This window comes from Miniopterus natalensis, chromosome 2 (assembly GCF_054644295.1).
Source record: "Miniopterus natalensis isolate mMinNat1 chromosome 2, mMinNat1.hap1, whole genome shotgun sequence".
Lineage (NCBI taxonomy): Eukaryota > Metazoa > Chordata > Mammalia > Chiroptera > Miniopteridae > Miniopterus > Miniopterus natalensis.
This window is the reverse complement of record NC_142082.1, coordinates 74,108,054-74,129,120: the sequence shown is the minus strand read 5'-3', so window position 1 is coordinate 74,129,120 and position 21,067 is coordinate 74,108,054. Positions and strand designations below refer to the sequence as shown.

Below are 21,067 nucleotides of genomic sequence, written 5' to 3'. Positions count from 1 at the left end.
AACCTTTCTACTAACACATAGTTTTGTAATTTGCATCTCTCGAAACATTCATATGACCCTTTAAAGATATTTCCTGAACACCTATTTGATGCCAACTCTCTGTGCTAGGTGCTGGAAGTACAGTCAGTGGTGGGCAGACAAGGTTGATGTGGTTCTGACATCAGAGAGCTCTCACTCCAATCTGACCTCATGTTGTAGGCTATTTTTAAAATATATAAAACCAACCCTCAGTAAATCCACTTCTAGAAATTTATCCCAAGTAATTAACCGGTAGTGTATTGCAAGATTCACGCATGTGGCTCTTCATCACAGTATTATTTAAAACAGCAAAAAAAAATGGAAATAACTTCCAGTTTGATGAAGGGGCTGACAATAAAATACAACACTGTGCATGAAATCAAAAAGTGCTAAAGGAGGTCATGAAATCCTATAAAATATAAGTAAAAAAAATTAGGTTACAAGATAGTATATTAAGTATGATTCTTAAATTAATTCTGTCATTTCTGTATCTTCCTAATTGTGTGTGTGGTGTGCTGGTCTGGGCAGGGACTCTTGTCAGTCCCCTTGCTTCCTTCTCTGCATTCATTCCACCCAAGACAGAACTGATATGGATGAACATGAGCAAAATATTTATTAGACCACAGCCCTGAGCCCTGGTCTCATACTTTATGCTGTTTTTCTTTTTGTTCCCTCTCGTTTGCCATGAGGTTACTGTAGTAAGAAGAGATTATGGCTGCCCTTTCCTAGGTGACTGACCCTCCTTTAGGAAGACTGAAAATCCAGCTTAGACTAAGACCCTCTCTTTTTCCTGCTTAGCCTTAATGGGGTTTTCACTGGATTTGTCTTTCCAAGCCTCTTGATGGGTAAGATAGAGAGGGATAAGATTTGAATGTAAGCTAGGTGAAAAAATAATAGGCAGGCCTAGGGCATAAAATAAATACAGGCACAGTGATGTCCTTGTGCCTACCTACTGTTTGGCTAAATCCCTGTTAAGAACCTAAGAGGCTTCACTAGGGCCTGTGATCACAATGGGTTCTATGTGGAATATGCCCCCTGCATATTTCCCTTGGGATCCTGGCTCCACTATAGGAAGTTTCTGAATCTCAGCATAATACCATCATTCAATACACCTACTAGGGAACCTGGGGAAAAGTAATGCCAGTGTCCAAACCTCCCTCTGGAAGAGACCTCATCAGCTGGGCAAAAAGGCTGAGACATCTAACTCTGTACTCTATAGAGGTGATCTGGCCTCACCTCTAAAAGCCCCAAAACTGGGCACCACTTACTTTGTGGTTGAATTGCAAAATCTCCAAGCACAAAATCCAACAACTGGGCAGTTTAAAATAGATACCAAGTAGTGTGCACTATACTGAGCCAATGAAAGAACTGTGCGACCTTGTCAGGCCCTAGGACTCAGTCAGAGCATCTCCATATTGAGAGGGGATACACATACACCTTTGACCCATACTCTCTTCTTTTTTTTTTTCTTAATCCTCACCCAAGGATATTTTTTTCCACTGATTTTCAGAGACAGTGGGGGGGAGGGGGAGAGAGAGATGTAAGAGAGACGTATCAATTGGTTGCCTCCCGCACATGCGCTGATCAGGGCCAAAGACCGAGCCTGCAACAGAGGTACATGCCCTTGGCCAAAATCAAACCCAGGACCCTTCAGTCCTTGGGCTGATGCTCTAACCAAGGCCAAACTGGCTAGGGCTGACCCATATTCATAAGAAATAGTGGCATCAGGACAATTAATTACATGACTTGTATTTAATCACTTCTCTCTTTATATGCTATTTGGGTTGTAACAATCAAATTAATTTTTAAAAAATGAATTCAAACCACTGAATTTTGCCCTGGCCAGTATGGCTCAGTTGGCTGGAGCATTGTCCTGTCCATCAAGGGGTGGTGGATTCAATTCCCATGCAGGGCACATACCCAGGTTGCAGGTTCAATCCCCAGTTGGGGTGCATATGGGAGGTAACCAATCACTGTTTCTCTCTCACATCAATGTTTATCTCTCCCTCTCTCTCTCTTCCCCCTTCCTCTCTCTAAAATCAATAAAAATAAAAAAATAAAAACACACTGAATTTTATAAATTACTTTGGTTCAGCAACAAACCACTAATTGAAAATAAATGTAGACAAATATGATCTTTCAGGGACTGATAATCTTAAGCTGAAATTCTTAAAATAACTATTACCTGAAATCAATGCACAGTATAAGTTGGTGCTAAAAAAAAAAAAAAAAGGTAGAAAGGAGAGGGTACTGCTAATTTCAGCAAATAACTAAAATCAGTCCATGGTTAGAAAAACATATAATCTTAATACTGCTTGTTAAGGAAGCTGACTTACACTGACTTACACTAAATTAAAGTAGTTGCATTTAATACTAAATCTAAATACTAAATGAATATTATACCTATGTGACATTGGATATATCACTTAACCTTTCTGCAACTCTTTTTATTCACCTATAAACTAAGACAAATTAATTAATCCATAGTTTTAAATTTATTTGCAGTCAAAGACCCCTATAAAAAAAACACACACAAGCTATAGCCCTTCTCCTCAGAAAGACACAAATACAAGCATACATATACAATTTTGCCCACATCATCAAGGTGTTCACAGACTACCCAGAGCCCATTAGTGGATTCTAAGGATCTACAGAATGCTCAGGCTAAGAATCCACAAATTAGATTGACCTTAAAATTATCTCTGTATCTAAAAACCATGATTGTAATCTAATACCAAACAAAATATTTTATCAAAATCTTAAAATTTAAATTTAAAAACATTTCTAATGAAAGAGCAAGCAATTTACAGTAAAGATGAAGAATTTACACACGTACATCTATGCATCTGTACAATTTGGAGAGACAGACAAGAGTGCGTCGAACTGTAGGATACCACATTCCATGAAGATCTGCTGGAGAAATTGTGGTCTGTGGTCTAGGATTGAGAGATTCTGTTGAACCTAAAAACCCAATGGAAAAGAAATCACATTTCACACACATGTAGATTTGTCTTATTTACATAGCAACTATAAACTGTTCTCATTAGCTACCATTAGCTGGAGGCATCTGCTTTCTCTAGCCTCACCTTGGTCAAGAATGCCAAAGAAACCTAAATCAGTGACAGGTGAGATTTAACATATATGTATGTGGGGTGATCTTATATAACCCAAAGCATCAACCATTCCTCAATCTTTACCTCTAAACCAGTCACCCTCTTTATAGTTCTAGAGTAGCATTGTCCAACAGAAATATAACGTGAGCCATAAATGTGACATTAAAATTCTACATAAAAAAGGTAAAAAGAAACAATTGCAATTAATTTTAATATATTTTATTTAATCTGATATATCCAAAATATCATCACTGTAATATGTAATCAATATAGAAATTACTAATAAGATATTTTCCATTCTTTATTTCCTACTAAGTTTTTTAAATTTGGTGTATATTTTACACACTTGTGGCACATTCAAACTAGCCACATTTCACATATGCAATGGAAAGTGGCTGCCATATTGGACAACATGGTTCTAGATCCATATAACACAGATATGCTCTCTGTTATTCCATATGGACCTTACTCAATCTTCCTTGGCCCCACACCTAGTGTGTCATCAAATTCTGTTGATTCAAACTTCAACCATATCCTTCATCTATACACTTCTCTCCATCCCTGTCACACCATGGTTCAAACCACTGTTCTTTCAAAAGAAACAATCTCCTAACCAGTCTCTACAGTTCTACCAACAATACCTTATTGTAAAGCCAGGTATCAGTTAAAGAATAGATTTGGGGGGGGAGAAGGGAAAACATATAAGGCCAGGGTTGATAAAATAGAAATGTATTCTAGTCTCTCCAATAACTCTTGAAGAGATTTACTAGGTATATACTAGGACTAAGATACATATTAGAACCAAGATATATACTAGCACCAAGAGAAACAGTAGGACATGGCATGGATTCTATTTCAGAGGACAAAGTTCCAACCTGCTGTGCATCTCTCTTCCTAGCAAGCAAAATAAAATGGCTCTGTCAGATGGGGAATACCCAGGCTGCTTGGCAATCTGGATTTGGGGTACCAACTGTTTATAGAATTGACTCAGAATACTTGATGATGCCCTAAACCTGGGGACTTGGGGGCAGCTGGGGCTCTTTAAAGTCGATGGAGTTTCAGTGTCCCCCACTCCCAGCCTGTGAAGAGCAGTTTTAGTGTGACATTTATGGCTGGGGGGCAGGGAGAAAGGACACCCCATTTCCCATCTAGATTATTGTCTAGGTAACTCAAGAGTACTCAGGGTTATTCTTGGACAAGTTTGCTCCTTGCATAACATATACCACAGTCCAAGTTTTCCCATACATTTCCATTATTTTTTACTCCAGTCCCAGGCACTCAATACATTTACATCAAACAACTTGACTTCCCAGAGCAGCCACAGTCTTCCAATCCTGCATGCCATCCTCCACGCTATTCTACCTTAAACAACCTTACTTCACCTGACTTCCTCATCCTCATCCTCATCCTCATAAACACTACAGCTTTCAGACGACACCTCTCACTGAACCCACCTTCCTGCGCTCAAATTTCATCTCCCTCATAAACTTTTTCCCCTTCATAATTTTGATGCCCCTCTTCCATGGTGCAAGAGTGCCCTGTGCATACCTTTTATATGTCACCACTGAATTATGTCTGTGGCTGGTCAATCTCCCCCCACACTAAAGAGTGGGCTCCACAAAAACACAAGCTGTTTTTCATGCCTGGGATATGACAAGTCCTCAGGAAATAGAAGTTGGAAGTTAAAACATTATAACATACCAGATTTTGTTAGATTATTAGACTCTACTTCTTCTAACCGAACATCTGAAAACGAAGCTTCTGAAGGTACCTTCTTCTGTTCATCTTTTAAACTCTGTGCAATTTGCTATATAGAGAAATCAGAAGGAACATTAAAGAGTAGTTTTCAGCTGTTTGGCAATATGAATATGTTCTTTCTATAAAGTAAAAAAAATATTTATTAATTAATAAATGGACTAATTAAGAGAACTACACCAAAACAACACATGGAAATGAAAAAGTTAAATTAGAGTGTCTCTATTCTTATAAGCACATACATAACCTTTTCTGAACCACTAATTGCAGAACCACTATTGAGAGCTCAAATATACAAGATTCATTCATATAAGAGGCATAATTTTCACTTAAGTTTAGAAAAAAGTATTCAAATTTCAAATTTCATAAAGAAAACAAGGAAGGGAGGAAGGAATGAGAGAGAGCACAATTCTCTAGATCAGGCTGAGAAACAGACCTAGTCCTCATCATATAGAATCAAGGCAACTCCTGCAAATGGACTATCCATCTGCTCCCTGGAGTTATTATTAGCAATCCCCAGACACCAAAAGATGATTCCTACTATGAGCCTGCAGAATAATAAAAGCTGGATAAAAACCAAATAGTCCCAATATTATATACCCCAACCTACCATACACCTGGATCCCTGTAGGGTTGATTTTTACACATTACAAAAAAAAAAAAAAAAAAAAGTAGTATACAAATAATTAATATAACTACCCAAGACATAATAAATTTAAATAGAAGTCAGGAGGAAAAAATATAGGTTTAGGAAAACATTCTTAAAACAATAAGGGCATTAAACTAAATAGGCTGGCATATTTAAAACTGTTAGCTTTAAGAGAAACATACCTATCACCACAGCTATCAGTCTAGGCACTGAAACAGGTTAAGTTAAAATGCTGGTGAAGATTTGGAGCAACAGGGATGGGTTGATATACACACATATATTTCTTTGCTGTCATCTGAGAAGTCCCAGAAGCACTAACACCCCATAGCAACAAGTGCACCTAGTACCCAGCTCATGGCTTCTAATATCATTCTCCAATAAAAGGAGACAGAACTCCTTAAAGAAATAGCTGATTCTAGGGCTGAAGCAGGAAACAGTGGAAAAAAAAAAAAAAAAGGCAAAAAAAAATGATGAGCCTGGGGTATCTTGTAGTACCAGGAAATAAGAAAGTACTAGGAAGGAAGGAAGAAAGAGAAGGAAGAAAGAGAGGGAAGGAAGGGGAAGAAGAAAGAGAGGGAAGTGAGGGAGGGGAAGGAGGGAAGGAGGGAAGGAGGGAGGGAGACAGACTGCACTCACTGAAAGGACATGTCAAAGCAACATAGGAACCAACTAAAAGAGCGCCCAATGACCAACAGTGGAACTATTTGAGCAACAAAATAAAGTAGCATGGAGTATAATCCAAAATATAAAATGAATATACATGAGTCCATACTGATATCAAGTGTTTGAATGAATGAATGAATGAACGAATACAAATCTCCCTTGCAGAAAAATTCCAAATAATTTTTATAGATATTTGGCCCTCAAGGAAGTAGAGCATAACTCACCACTCCTTAAGTAGGCCTGCACACAGAGCTTCCTTCCAAAGAGGACAGTATGGAAAAGGAGGGAAAAGGGTAACTTTCCAATGCAACCTGACAACACTACCTCAGCTAGGTGATTAAGGTCAATATCAATAGTAATAAATCAAGTTGACAGTATTTACCCTTGATATGATGTGTTTAAAAGGGTACTTTAACTCTATGATTTTCCTCTAAAAAACCTGTAACACCAATCTAATCATAGGAAAACATCAGACAAATCCCAGTAGAGAGGCACCTATAAAATACTGCACAAATTCTCCTCAAAACTGTTAAAATCATCAAAAACAAGGAATCTGAGAAACTGTCACAGCCAAGAGGAGCCTAAGATATGAAAAATAAATGTAATATGGTATTATAAATGGGATACTGAAGCAGAAAAGGACATTAGATAAAAACTAAGAAAATCTGAATAAACTATGTACTTTAGTTAATACCAATGTATTATTACTGGTTCATTAACTGTGTCAAATGTACCATACTAATATAAGATGTTAATTAATAGAGGAAAATAGGTGTGGGTACACTAGAACTCTGTGTAATATCTTCTCAATTTTTCTATGAATCTAAAATTTCTAAAAAATTAAATTTATTTTTAAAAAAGTGAAGAAAATCAGGATATGTGATATCCAGGAGAAGCAGTCTAAACAAAAATAGGGTAACATTTAACAATTTAATAACACAGACTACTACCACTTGATAAAAGGTATACTGATAAACATGAGATACACTTAGAAAGACATAAACTGTAATGTATCTCACAGACAGATTTCAGTCTATCACCAATCCTGCTATAAAGCAATGATAATTAAGAAGAATAGCTTATAAACGTGGCAAAACTTAGATTATTTTTTAAAATATGTTAAAAACGTGATGACTCAGCAAAATTATTTCAGGGGATATTTTCAAATTCACTAGCACCAAAATTTCCTTTGGAAGCTTTCAAATAAAATACCAAGCCACTGATAACCTTTATTCTACTGCTTTTTAAAATGTATTTTACTTTAAATATTTTTCAAACAAACTAGATCAAGTAGTTTGTTTTAATCAGTGAGGAAATAGTTACATTCTTATAGGTTAAGGGAACCTGAAAGGACAACCCCCTTCATATTAAATTTTAATACAGAAAAGCAGACCATCAAAACTCACCTTTACTAACAAGCTAAATGTCTTATTTTTTTAAAATAATAAATAGCTCAAACTCATAGAAAGAGAAAATAGATAGGTGGTTGCCGGGGTGGGGGGTGGAAGATGGAGAAAAGGAGGGAACGTAGTTAAAGGGTACAATCTTCCAGTCATAAGATAAATAACTTCTGGGGATCTAATGTACAGCATGTGAATATAATTAACAATGCCGTATTTTTTTTTTTTAATCCTCACCCGAGGATATTTTTTCCATTGCTTTTCAGAGAGAGTGGAAGGGAGAGAGAGGGAGAGAGAGAAACATCGATGTGAGAAAGACACATCGATTGTTGCCTCCTGCACCCACCCCAACTGGAGCAAGGGATTGAGCCTGCAACCAAGGCATGTGCCCTTGGCCAGAATCAAACTTGGGATCCTTCAGTCCTTGGGCCAACACTCTCACCACTGAACCAAACCCGCTAGGGCAATACTGTATTTTATATTTTGAAGTTGTTAAGATAAATTTTAAGAGTTCTCACCACACACAAAAAAAATATTTGTTGCCTGGCCGGGCGTGGCTCAGCGGTTGAGTGTAGACCTAGGATCCAGGCAATCGGGGTTCAATTCCCGGTCAGGGCACATGCCCGGGTTGTAGGCTCGATCAATGACTCTCTCATCATTGATGTTTCTGTCTCTGTCTTTCTCTCTCTCTCCGTCTCCCTTCCTCTCTCTGAAATCAATAAAGATATGTTTAAAATATATATATATATTTGTTACTGTGTGAGGTGATGGATGTGTTAACTAACCTTATTGTGGTAAACATTTCACAATGCATACATATAGCAAATAAGTAGGTTGTACACCTTAAACTTATGCAATGTTATATGTCAATTATATCTCAATAAAGCTGGAAAACATTAAAAATTAAAAACTTTAACTGATGGGTTGGATATTTTACTCATTGACTTTCAGTCAAATGTTATGCTTTTAAATATTTCAAAGGTTAAACAATAACAGTCACTATCTACTGTACGACTACAAAGCTAAGTGCTTTCTAGCCATTGTCTCTACTTTCACAACCCTCCATGGTCAGTATGGTTATACCTATTTTACAAAAAATGAAACATACTCATAGCAGCTAAGTAACAGATACTGACAGAGCTAGAATTTGAACCTAGACCTATCTTACTCTACAGTTTCCCCTCCCATGCCACGCAAATGGCAACCTTACATGGGCAAAATCTCTAGTCTAAAGAGATTAGCTTGTAATTTAAAATCTTCAGATCAACAGTGACAGTAATCTGATTGTACAGGGTGGGGCACAAGTAGGTTTGCAGTTGTTCATATGGAAAATAACACAATAATAAATACTAATACAAGAATAAACTGTTTTGTGTATTCACAACAGTAAACCTACTTTTGCCCCATCCTGTATATAGTAGTAGGATATATTCTAAGGACAAAGAGAAGTACAAAAATCTTGATTTTATTTTTGATTGCTTCAATTTATTGCCTTATTATCATTATCAATGCTTAAATAGTTCATAATTGGCCATGAAGAGCCTCCTGAGTCTTTTGGGATGACCCTAATAGTCTACTGGTAGCTTTTTGTTTTCTGGTATAACAAGATGTTGTAGATTCATCTTTTTTTTTTTTTAATGTATTTTTATTGTTGAAAGTATTACCAATATCCTCTTTATTCCCCACTGGCCCTCTCCACCCAGCATCCGCCCCCCTCCCCAAAATCTTGAATTTAGTAAGTTTGTTGTTAGTTATGATGTCAGTGGTGAAATTCTGAAACTGTTTTTTTGTGCATGTTATAACTTTGAGCATATGAATAAACATGCAAAGTACTGGAAATCAGGGTTTTTTTCTGAGAGAAGGGAGATACTGTTACAGAATGGTGAAAATGAGGAAGAACCTTATGGAACTAGATTTGACTTGGAGGTTTCCATATGAATTCATAATATTTAAAAATATTTTTTTCTACCTCTGGCCTGTAAAAGAAGTTGGAAGTAATGACATTCACTGCTAGCAATAAAAACACCCAACACTCCGATCTTTGTTTCTTAAATACCACTCTCCTCCCTCTTAAGGGAACCAAAGCTTCTTGGAGGAACAGCTCCAAGTCTAGGCTAGTCTAGGTCTAGACTAGAGCAAGGAATGTAAAAGGCGAGTACCTGGATCATCTTGTAAAAGAAAGCAAAGAAGTCTAGAATGACCAAGATGAAAAGAAAGAAGACTCAAATTACTGAAATCAGATATAAAAGACAAAACATTAACACTGACCTTACAGAAATAAAAAAATGTAAATACAACAATGATGAACTATATGCCAACAAATTAAATAACTTAGATGAAATGGAAAAATTCCTAGAAAGACATAAACTATTGAAGCTGACTCAAGAAACAGATAATCTGAATAGACCTATAACAAGTGAAAAGCTTGAACTAATACTTTTAAAAATTTCCCACAAAGAAAAGTCTAGGTCCAGATTGCTTTATCACTGAATTCCACTAAACATTTAAAGAATTACTACCAATAGCCTATACAAACTCATCCAAAAAAATAAAAGAACTTATTTTATGAGGTCAATATTACCCTGGTATCAAAAGCAGACAAGAACATAAAGAGAAAACAGAACTACTGACCTGTATCTCATAACTAAGAATGTAAAAATCTTCAACAAATTCTAGCAAACCAAATCCAGAAACAAATAAAATAAAAAGAATTATATATCACAAGTGAAATGTATCCCAGAAATGCAAGCTTGGTTTGACTTCCAAAAATCAATTAATGTATCATATCAACCGAAAAAAAATCACCAGATCAGCCCAACAGACACAGAAAAAGCACTTGACAAAAACCACACCATTTTGTATTAAAAACACTCAGCAAACTAGGAAAAGATGGAAACCTCCTCAACCTGATAAAGGGCCTATATGAAAAACCCACAGCTAACATTATAATTAACAGAGAAAAACTAATGCTTTACCCCTAAGATCAGGAATAGGATAAGAATGTCTGTTCTCACCCAGCCGGCATGGCTCAGTGGTTGAGCATCAACCTATGAACCATTAGGTCACAGTTCAATTCCTGGTCAGGACACATGCCCAGGCTGAGGGCTGGATCCCCAGCTGGGGGCATGCAGGAGGCAGCCAATCAATCAATGGCTCTCTGTCATCACTGATGTTTCTATCTATCTCTCTCCCTCTCCCTTCTTCTCTCTGAAATCAATAAATATATATATTTTTAAAAAGAATGTCTGTTCTCACCACTTCTATTCAACATCGTACTGGAGGTTCTAGTCAGGGCAATTAGAAAAGAGAAAGAAATGAAAGGGATCACGATTGGAAAGGAAAAAGTAAAACTGTATTTATAGGCAACATGATCATATATACACACAAACAGAGAGACATATATATTCCTAAGGAATCCACTAAAAAACTATTAGAACTAATAAGCTAGTCTGGCAAGGTTGCAAGATACAAGATCAACATATAAAAATCAAATATATTTCTGATGCACTCTCCCTCCTGGGAGCACTCCCATGCCTTTCCCTTCCCTCCTTCTTCTTGCCTAACAGGCGCGCAGCTCCTAAACTCTAAGGGTCCCCATGAGACTTGCAACCAGGGAATACATATTTCCTGGAAGGGGGAGAGAAACGAATAGAATGTTTATTAAATACAACTTGAAAGAGAGACAACCTAACAAATTATTCCTATTCAATTTTTTTACATTTTATTTCCTATGATTTTGTGGCAAGTTTATCTTGATTTTACATTTTGAGTAAGAATTAAAAACAAAAATTCTACTTTAACTAGTATAAATCACTTAAAAGTTATGAGGAGGTGGGGACAAGATCAGTAAGGAGAACCTACCTCCATCATTACTAACTTATCAGGATATGCCAGATCTCCAGGAGCTGGCTTGTAGCCAGTGATATCAGTCTGAATGTAGATGTGGGTTCGATAGACGAGCCGCTCTTGTACATCTTCCAACATCTGCTTTACTCCAGCTGCAAATGCCCCTAGTTGTTCAGCTGATTAAAAAAAAAAAAATCATCCATTCCTTTAGATTTACAAAAATACTTTCTTTTAACAAGAAAATATATTACTAAATTGTCTAGTAACAGTATGAACCATTTTTGCTTCATGGACTGTAGTGCATATGTATTCTATTTCAGTAAGACTCAGTGATCTTAGAAAAATTTAATAAATGTCTTTCGATTTCCTCAAATTTACAATTGGGAAATAACTCCGCTCTTACATCTTCTTCCTGGGGCTCTGTGAAATTATTTCTATTATTAATATGTATGAATAATAAAATCTGACTTCTAAAGTACTTTGTGCTTTTTAAGTTATCTCAGACAGCTTCAGACAAATCCTGAGAGATAACTAAGGCAGCTTATTAACTGGGTTATCATCCCCATTTTACAAATAAATTGAGTCCCACAGATATTAAATGACTTGTTAATATTTTCACAAAGAAAATTGATTAAAAAATAAAAAGAGATATGATTTTATATAGAATTTATTCATTTCTAAGATGTTGTCAATGTTAAGACACATCAGTAATTCAGTAACAGCTTTCTAATGACTGGGGAGTTGAAGACACTATACAATCACATAAAAATTCACATTAATTTCTTTTAAATCATTTTTAATTCAGAAGCATTAAAATGTGAGAAAATGCCCTCCTTAATTTCAAATGCAAAAAAGAAACTGCAAAACTGTTATTCTCTGGAGCATTTGATCTTGCTCCCCAGCTTATGTCATCAGCTTGGCTCAAACACAAAAGTTCAAAAATAATGAGAAACTGTATGTTTTTGAATAAACTAAATGCAGTAGAATAAGATACTTTGGAAGAGTAACAAACCTATAGTATCTCCTAAGGAAAGTCAAATCATTTCTGCCAGTAAAATAATTACTTGAAAGGTATTTTTTAAAGGTACCTAAGTACCATCAGGAAAATTGTTTTCTATGACAATCAAATCAAATATTGAGGAGTGTATCACATGGATAAAGCAAATCTGTTTTAGGGAATTGCTTTTCTTTGTCATTTCAAAAAACATTATTACTATGTATGTATGCTGAAATAATTCCTGTTTTTTAATCAAGAGTATACAATATAGTCAATTCTTTATGTATTCTGGTAAGTGTACTAGAAATAACTAATCATCTGTTCTCTCTGAATTTCAAGATGCCAGAAAGAAAAGTAAGTATAATTATTTTATTACTAATTTTGCCCAGATTTTAAAATGCTTTCCCGACCCAGCCGGGCACGGCTCAGCAGTTGAGCATCCACCTATTATCCAGGAGATCGCCGTTCAATTCCCGGTCAGGGCACATGCCAGGGATTGCAGGCTCAATCCTCAGTGGGGAGCGTGTAGGAGGCAGCTGATCAATGACTCTCTCATCATTGATGTTTCTGTCTCTCTCTCTCTTCCTCTCCCTTCCTCTCTCCGAAATCAATAAAGACATATTATTAAAAATTTAAATAAAATAAAATAAAATGCTTTCCCCATTTTATTTACACATGTAGTCACAGATTAAGGTGCATCTTGATTCAAAAAGAGACGAGGCATCAACCCAGGTTTCAAAAATATTAAATCTGTGGTGGGATAGGGGGGAATAAAAGTTGATCTTTTTCAAATTCACTGAGCCACAGATATAATTTAAAAGACCTCTGAAATTATCACTTCTACTTATCATTTACCATTGTTCTGTACATGATCTTCAAGCACCTCATTTTTAAGAATCCCACAAAGTTCCGAAAGTGTCTCTAAGTGAATAACATGAATGATCAACGGCCTGAAGACATCATACAATGACACACACAGTTTCTCCAAAAGTTCACTAAAATAAAGAAATAAAACATGGTTTAGTAGCAATCTTTCCAGTTTAAAAGGCATCTTTGATTTCTCCCAGCCAATAAACATAGTAAAAATCTACTAGAAAACAGTATAGGGGACATTTTATAATGAAGAGTGAAAGGCTGAAAGTAATTCTGTAAAGTGTTGTTTTAAAAGCCAAGAATCAATAAATAATCAGTAATCAATTCAAATTAGCTGCCCCCAGCCAAATGTCAATTTATTACAACTTTTATTTATTTCAGTAATAACTCTGTATATGTACCTTCAAAAACAATAAAAAGTATTTCAGTATACTTAATTATCCTTCTATATTCTACATTTCTGTGAATCAAATGGCAACATTTTCCCCAGGAAAGCTAAGTTCTTGATCACTTACAGATTTAGATAAACAAATCTCAAAGTACTCTTGACATATAAGCATTTTGACAAAAATACTTGAAAAGAAAAAATTATGTTGTCTATATTCTTCATATTGTCAAAAGTATTCTTCTATATCCCTTATTTCATCAAAAGTGATCAACCCAACCAAAACGGTAAGATACATTTGTCTCTTCCCCATTATAAGGGTAATAGTCTTGGAATCTTTATAAATGCCCAAATTGCCAATAAAAAGAAAACGAAAGTTAATAATAGTGGATCTGAAAGACACTTTGAGAAAAAAATTTTAAAGGATATTAAATAGTGTGTATTCTTAACTGTTTTTTGTTAGTTAGAATCACAGAATTTTTCAACTGGAAGGACTTATTATACTTGGTGGAGATAAAGGGATCTAGATCCCAAGACTTAGTTCTCTATATAGGATTCTCACTTATTATACCATACTGTCTCCATAATTATATTATGAACAATACGAAAGCATGTTGCCCTTTAAATTACACATGTATTTACAATAAACAAACATTGACCCACTCAACAATACTCACACACCCACAAAAGTTAAAACACTGCATATAACTTAAAAATACTCCTATGAACAGAACAGATTCAATGACATGGAAGCATAGATCAGACTGACGAATGTCAAAAGGATGGAGGAGAGCAGGTGGGTAGAGGGGGAGAGAGTAACCAAAGAATTTATATGCATATATGCACAACTCAAGGACACAAACAATGGTGGGGAGAGGGGCTGGGGGCGGGGGGGGGGGGGGAGACGGGATGGAATGAGTCATTGGGGAGAAAAAGGGACATCTGTAATATTTTTAACAAAAACAACAAAAAAGAATACTCCTATAATAAGTCATTATAATCATTAGCAAATTAAATCTTAAAAATAAGTTAAACTACCTACTCTAATTTTGATGTTGGTTTTGTGAAAAATTCATTGTAAAGTTGGTGTTCATCCTGACACACATGGACCATAAAGGCACAGCCACTGCGAATCTGCAAGAAACAAATATACACCACCTACAGTTAAAGACACACAACAATTCTAGCATTCATGAAATCAAGCAAATATTTTATTTGGAAAGAGATTATGCATATACATTCATAAAACAACTTACTGAAGCACAAAAAATGGTTGGTTTTCAATGGTTTACTGCATAATGTGAACATGGTGATTTTTATTTTCTTTGTCTGCATTATTGTCTAAACTTTTGACAAGGAAAATAAATCCCTTTTCTAGTTGAATGGGGGTAGTTAAAAAAAGAATCTTTATTTTTCTATAGCATAAATTAAAATCACACTAAATAAGGAAGTACTTCTGCAGCAAAAGCTAAGATAAATCCACAAACCTTGAAACTTCATCTTTCAAGGAACAATACATGTTTGTGAATCATCATACCTCAAAAAATAGATCAAAAGGAGATTCTTTTGCCAAAATGCTAATTACTAAAATAGATTTGTCATAACTGAAAGAAAAATTATTTAAGTTTGTTGATATGGAAACTAAAACTTATTTAGCCAAATACAGCTTCTAGGTTATCAAAATATTTCAGAGGAAGGTTTAACATTAAACCAAAACAAGCAGAAACTTACCAAGGCACAATGATCTCTGTTATTCTGGCTGGTTAACTCTGTTACAGTACGAGTAATACTAGGGCCCAAAAGGAGCTCCCGCTGATCAAGGTAACACTGGTGGATGTCGTTTAGCAGTTGTTGGTATCTGATGAAAAGCAAATGAGATGAGAGTATAAACTTATGATTTCAGATATGTAAATTATATCTGATCTTAAGTCCCAGCATAGGTTGCCAAATCTCTAAAGCTATATGATCACCTCTCATTTGCCCACATTAAATATTAAAAATGTTTATGTATGCATATAAAAAGACACACTAGCCCTAGCCAGCTTGGCTCAGTGGCTAGAGTGTCAGCCCACGGACTGCAGAGTCCCAGATTCCATTCCCAGCCAAGGGCGCGTGCCTGGGTTGTAGGCTCGATCACCAGCCCCAGTCCAGACACGTGCGGGAGGCAGCCAGTGGGTATGTCTCTCTCACATCGATGTTTCCCTTTCTCTCTCCTGTTCTCTTCCCCTCCCTCCCTCCCTTGCACTCTCTCTGAAAAGCAATGGAAAAAAATACCCTCAGGTGAGGATTAAAAAACAACCACCACAAAAACACACACATAATAAACCGCAGTGCCAAATTCTCTAACTTTGGAGTTTAAACCTTTATTTATTTATTTACTTATTTATTTATTTTAAATATGTCTTTACTGATTTCAGAGAGAGGAAGGGAAAGGAAGAGATAAAAAAAATCAGTGATGAAAGAGTCATTGATTGGCTGCCTCCTGCAGGCCCCCCACTGGGGACAGAGCTCACAACCCAGGCATGTGCCCTAACAAGGTATCGAACCTCGATCTCCTGGATCATAGGCTGATACTCAACCACTGAGCCATGCCAGCCAGGCTATTTTTTTTTTTTTTTAATTCTCTCCCAAGGATATTTTTTCCCTTGCTTTTCAGAGAGTGGGAGGGAGAAAGAGAGAGACAGAAACATCAACGTGAGAGAGACACATCTACTGGTTGCCTCCCGCATGCGCCCCAACCTGGATCAGGAATGGAGCCTGCAACCCAGGTACGTGCCCTTGACGGGGAATCGAACCTGGGACCCTTCAGTCAAAGGCTGACGCCCTAAGCACTGAGCCAAACCAGCCAGGGCTAAGCCTTTATTTTTTAATGAAAGATTTATCTTCCAAGGGTAGACATCTTACATCTACCCAAACGAAAAGAAAATCCTGCTATAGGAAAAAAGAAATGCCTTGCTGAAATGTACAGCATGGCAGTTATAGTTAATGATACTACCTACATTGCATATTTGAAAGTTGCTGAGAGTAAATCTTAAAAGTTCTCATCACAAGAAAAATATAATTTTGTAACTAAGCATGGTAATGGATATTAACTAGACTTACAGTGGTGATCATATTGAATCACTACATTGTATGCCTGAAACTAGTAAGTTGCATGTCATTACTCCTCAGTAAAAATAAGTAAATAAGCAAACAAACAGAGAGAGATGACTTGCACACTCACTACATCAGGTCTATAACCTTGCTCCCCAAAATAAGTCATATACTATAAGAAGAAGCTTGCATAGCATGCAAGGTAATTGCTCAGAAAATATCTCGGACATAATAGGTGGGGGAAATGTACTTCAAGAAGGTAATGTGGAAACTAAAGAAATTCTAGGTACTCACTCAGGTGTTTTTTCAGATCGCTGTTCTATTTGTTCAATAAGAGTCTGCAGAATAAAAAAAAAATTAAAAATCCATCTATTTTAGTTATGGACTCTTAACTACTTTCTGATTATAACATATGCTATTAGAAAAATCTGTAAATACAAAGAATTTGAAATATAAAAATATTTAATACCACAAAATAATCAGTTAATATTTTAGAATATTCTTTCAGTTTTTTTGTACACACTATATAGTTACTATATATTTTTTTCTGTTGTTGTTGTTAATCCTCACCTGAGGATATTTTTTCCCATTGTTTTTTAGAGAGCATGGAAGGGAGGGAGGGGAGAGAGAGAGAGAGAGAGAAACATCGATGTGGGAGAGACACATCAATTGATTGCCTCCCCCCCACCCCAACTGGGGCCCAGGATCGAACTTGCAACCCAGATATGTACCCTTGACGCTTCAGTATGCAGGCCAGTGCTACAATCATTGAGCCACATCAATCAGGGCTATATTTTAATTTTTACACAAAACTGGAAATTATATTACATATTCATCTTTATAATCTGTTTTTGAAAAATTAACATTTCAAAAGATTTTCCTATTATTAAATAATGCTCGATGTCAGATGAAAATATAAAGCCTTAGCATAATGCCTGGGTACCTAGGAAACACTCAATGAATCATCATTATAAATATTATTTAAAACATTTGTTTAAATAACTACATAATATCCCCTTGGGTAGATGTACCATAAATCAACCATTCTTCTACTCTTGGGCATCTTGGCTGTTTCTTTTTTTTTCTTTTTTTTAATATATCTTTATTGATTTCAGAGAAAGGAAGGGAGAGGGAGAGAGAGAGAGAGAGAAACATCAATGATGAGAGTCATTGATCTGCTGCCTCCTGCATGGCCCCTACTGGTGATTGAGGCTGCAACCCGGGCATGTGCCCTGACTGGGAATTGAACTGCCATCTCCTGGATCCTAGGTCAATGATCAACCACTGAGCCACACCCAGCCGGGCATCTTGGCTGTTTCTTAAGAATAATAGCCCAGTGGTTAAGACCTCTGGGCCTAGAGAAAAACTGGAGGGTGTGATTGCCAGCTTCCCAATAGCTGTTTTGAGCCCAGGAGAGCTGGTTCACTTCTCTGAGATTCCACTTTCTATCATATAAAGCTGGTATAATAACAGTTACCTACTTCCCAGTTGGGAACCTCCAACACTGGGTCATAAGAGATAAATATTTTTATAGGCTTCTGATTCATACTCCTAAAATGTTTTTGAGAAAGAAATTGCTTCACATCCCTATCAGCAGTATTGCCTGTCTCACTAAATCCTCAAAAGCACTATTACAGCCCGGCCGGGCGTGGCTCAGTGGTTGAGCGTCGACCTAGGATCCAGGCGATCGGGGTTAGAATCCCAGTCAGGGCACATGCCCAAGTTGTGGGCTCGATCAATGACTCTCTCATCGTTGATGTTTCTATCTCTCCCTCTCCTTTCCTCTCTCTGAAATCAATAAAGATATATTTAAAAAAAAAAAAAAAAAAAAAAAAAAGCAGCACTATTACACCTTGATCTCCCAGTTTCTAACAGACAAAAAAATGCCACCTAACCTTAAATTGAATGTATTCTCCACTGAAGCTAAACATGAGTTCATATTTATTAACCATTTGTATTTTCTATAAGTAATCAATCCCCTCAAGTCCACTATAAATCTGAGTCATTTAAGCTCAATTATCTCCTTCATCTAGAAACATTCCCTAAGCATCTTAGAGGGCGTTTCCTGCTCGGTGGTCTTAAGGTGCCTCTGAGATAATGTAATGTAATGTGGAAGGACAATGCCTAACTTTCTTTCACTCATGTTCATTTTCCTGGTATAAGCAAAGGGCCTAACATATAATAGTACTTCAAAGGGGCTGGCTAAATAAATTTCATAGCAATATTCTACTTATGTCAACAGACTTACTCTGACTTTGGGGGCAGCAGTTCGAAATTTCACATAAAATAGTGTGAAGGCGTTGTCTGCATTAGGTACAGATGAAGGATCCTAAAGAAACATGGGGGAGGATAGGGAAGGAAGATAATTAGCAAACAAATAAGTATTCAGAAAATGTGCTGCACACCATTTCAAATAACTACTGCTTGGCCTACACACCAACCAAAAGCTTAGAGAGAAAAATCTCAAAGAGAGATTAATATTATTATGTTGCTACAAATGAGAAATAATTATGAAGAACTGTCATCTCTCACCTCTTATCATTAAAACTTATCCCATGTTACATGAATTTTGGAGGTAAACAGGCCTGAATTCAGCTTCATGCTCAGTCATTTACTGAGAGTAAGACATTGACCAAATTACTTAACCTCTCTGAGATTCCAAGCGTCCATTTAAAGGTGATAACCTATACTCATAAAGTTATTACGTGGCTCAATAGTAAAGCACTATACATAGTAGGTAGTAGTACTTATTAGGTATTAGTTTCCTAAACTTATTAAAAGTTTTACAAAATAGAAAAATTATATAGTCTGACTGTTATGTCAGCCAAGAGCAATGTGAACAGTAAAAATGCAACCCAAAAATCAGTGGCTTTGAACTGAAGCTCAGAAGATATTCAATGTTGTTTAGAAAAACTTAAAAAATAAAATGTATAATCTTTATGGTTTTATTTTCTTAGCAAAGAAATGTGCTCAATGACCATCCTAGCAAGTTCCACTCTTATTTTCTAACCTAACACTCTAATTTCCCACCTAGCATCTACTACAATATGCAAATGACTGATTTGTTTCCTTCTTTACTGATTATTTATCCTGAATATAATAAGATCCATGAGGGCAGGGACCTTGCTAGCTCCTTTTCACTAATGTATAATTCCTAGTGCAATGCAAAGCATTTAGGAGGTGCTCAATGAAAATATATTTGCTCTGCATAGAAAACTTAATTATTCACCACATGTAAAGAAAAAATTTCAAATTACCCATCATATGTAATCTCACCACTCAGACAGAACCACTTTTATTATTTCAGTGTATCTCCTTCCAGTATTTTCATAAAAATATAAGAAAATGTTTTAAGTGACAAACAGTTTGAATCTGATATTATTTCATTAGAATCGAATAGTTCCCATAGTTACACATTCTTTGAAAAATAAGACTTTGATGGACAGATACAATACAACCACTTTTCCTATTATAAATAAAACTGCAATGCATATTCTTATTTAACAAAAGGTAAAAAAAATTTGGGATTTACTAAGTACTACTCTCAGGCTAAGATTACAGAAGATAAATGAATAAAAAAACAAAGCAAGCAAACCAAAAACCTCACCAGTTAACTCACCCTTTTTAATAACTGATTTGTGAGGTTCTGTAGTATGTTCACAGTGTATGTCTTCATGAGGTGCAAAGCTTTAGAAAGACATTGCTTAAACTTCAGTAAATATACAGGATAATCTTTAAAATTTGGCTGTAAAGAAAAAGGAAAGATTAACAAAGAGTTTCGAAACAAACATTGACAAAGCAAACTTTCAATGAAAACCAAAATGTCCTTTAGTAAAGCTAAATATAAAATTCAAAAGATCTTATGCAGACTGAAAGTTCCATGAAGACAAATACTGTGATTATCTTGGTCACAGCCAAGTTCCCTGTGCCTGGAACAAAGTAGGGGCTCAATAAATACTTGACTTCAAGGCTAATATGTCAGGCTCAAATGGAAAAGAATATGAGTTGGGGGAAATAAATGCAGCTAAAAATCCTTGAGGAATAATACCTAGCACAACAGGAATTCAATAGCCTAAAATTCACTCATCCTTTTAGGTGGGACAAAGTTGTGTCAGTCAGGACCTCATTCTACTCCAGGGGCTGCCTCAGCAGCTGAAAGTACTTTTTATTTCACTATCAGCAATGACTAAGATTTTACCACAGTTTTTCTTCAAGTACACTAGAGATATATTTTTCCCTTCATAAGAAATAATTATTTTACAGTCTAAGAAGCAA

The 21,067-nt window shown here is 36.0% G+C and overlaps 1 protein-coding gene across 1 annotated transcript in view; it reads right to left on the bottom strand.

Moving 5' to 3' along the window:
• The window catches only part of COG3 (component of oligomeric golgi complex 3), a 77,816-nt gene that overhangs the window by 35,014 nt on the left and 21,735 nt on the right, over positions 1–21,067 (bottom strand). The window contains exons 7-15 of the mRNA XM_016205440.2: positions 20,412–20,537; positions 19,041–19,121; positions 17,087–17,130; positions 15,431–15,557; positions 14,742–14,833; positions 13,297–13,436; positions 11,460–11,620; positions 4,833–4,938; positions 2,855–2,979 (exon numbers count right to left, since the gene is read on the bottom strand). Coding sequence (XP_016060926.1) covers positions 2,855–2,979; positions 4,833–4,938; positions 11,460–11,620; positions 13,297–13,436; positions 14,742–14,833; positions 15,431–15,557; positions 17,087–17,130; positions 19,041–19,121; positions 20,412–20,537 — 1,002 coding nt within the window. The remainder of the gene's footprint in view (positions 1–2,854; positions 2,980–4,832; positions 4,939–11,459; positions 11,621–13,296; positions 13,437–14,741; positions 14,834–15,430; positions 15,558–17,086; positions 17,131–19,040; positions 19,122–20,411; positions 20,538–21,067) is intronic.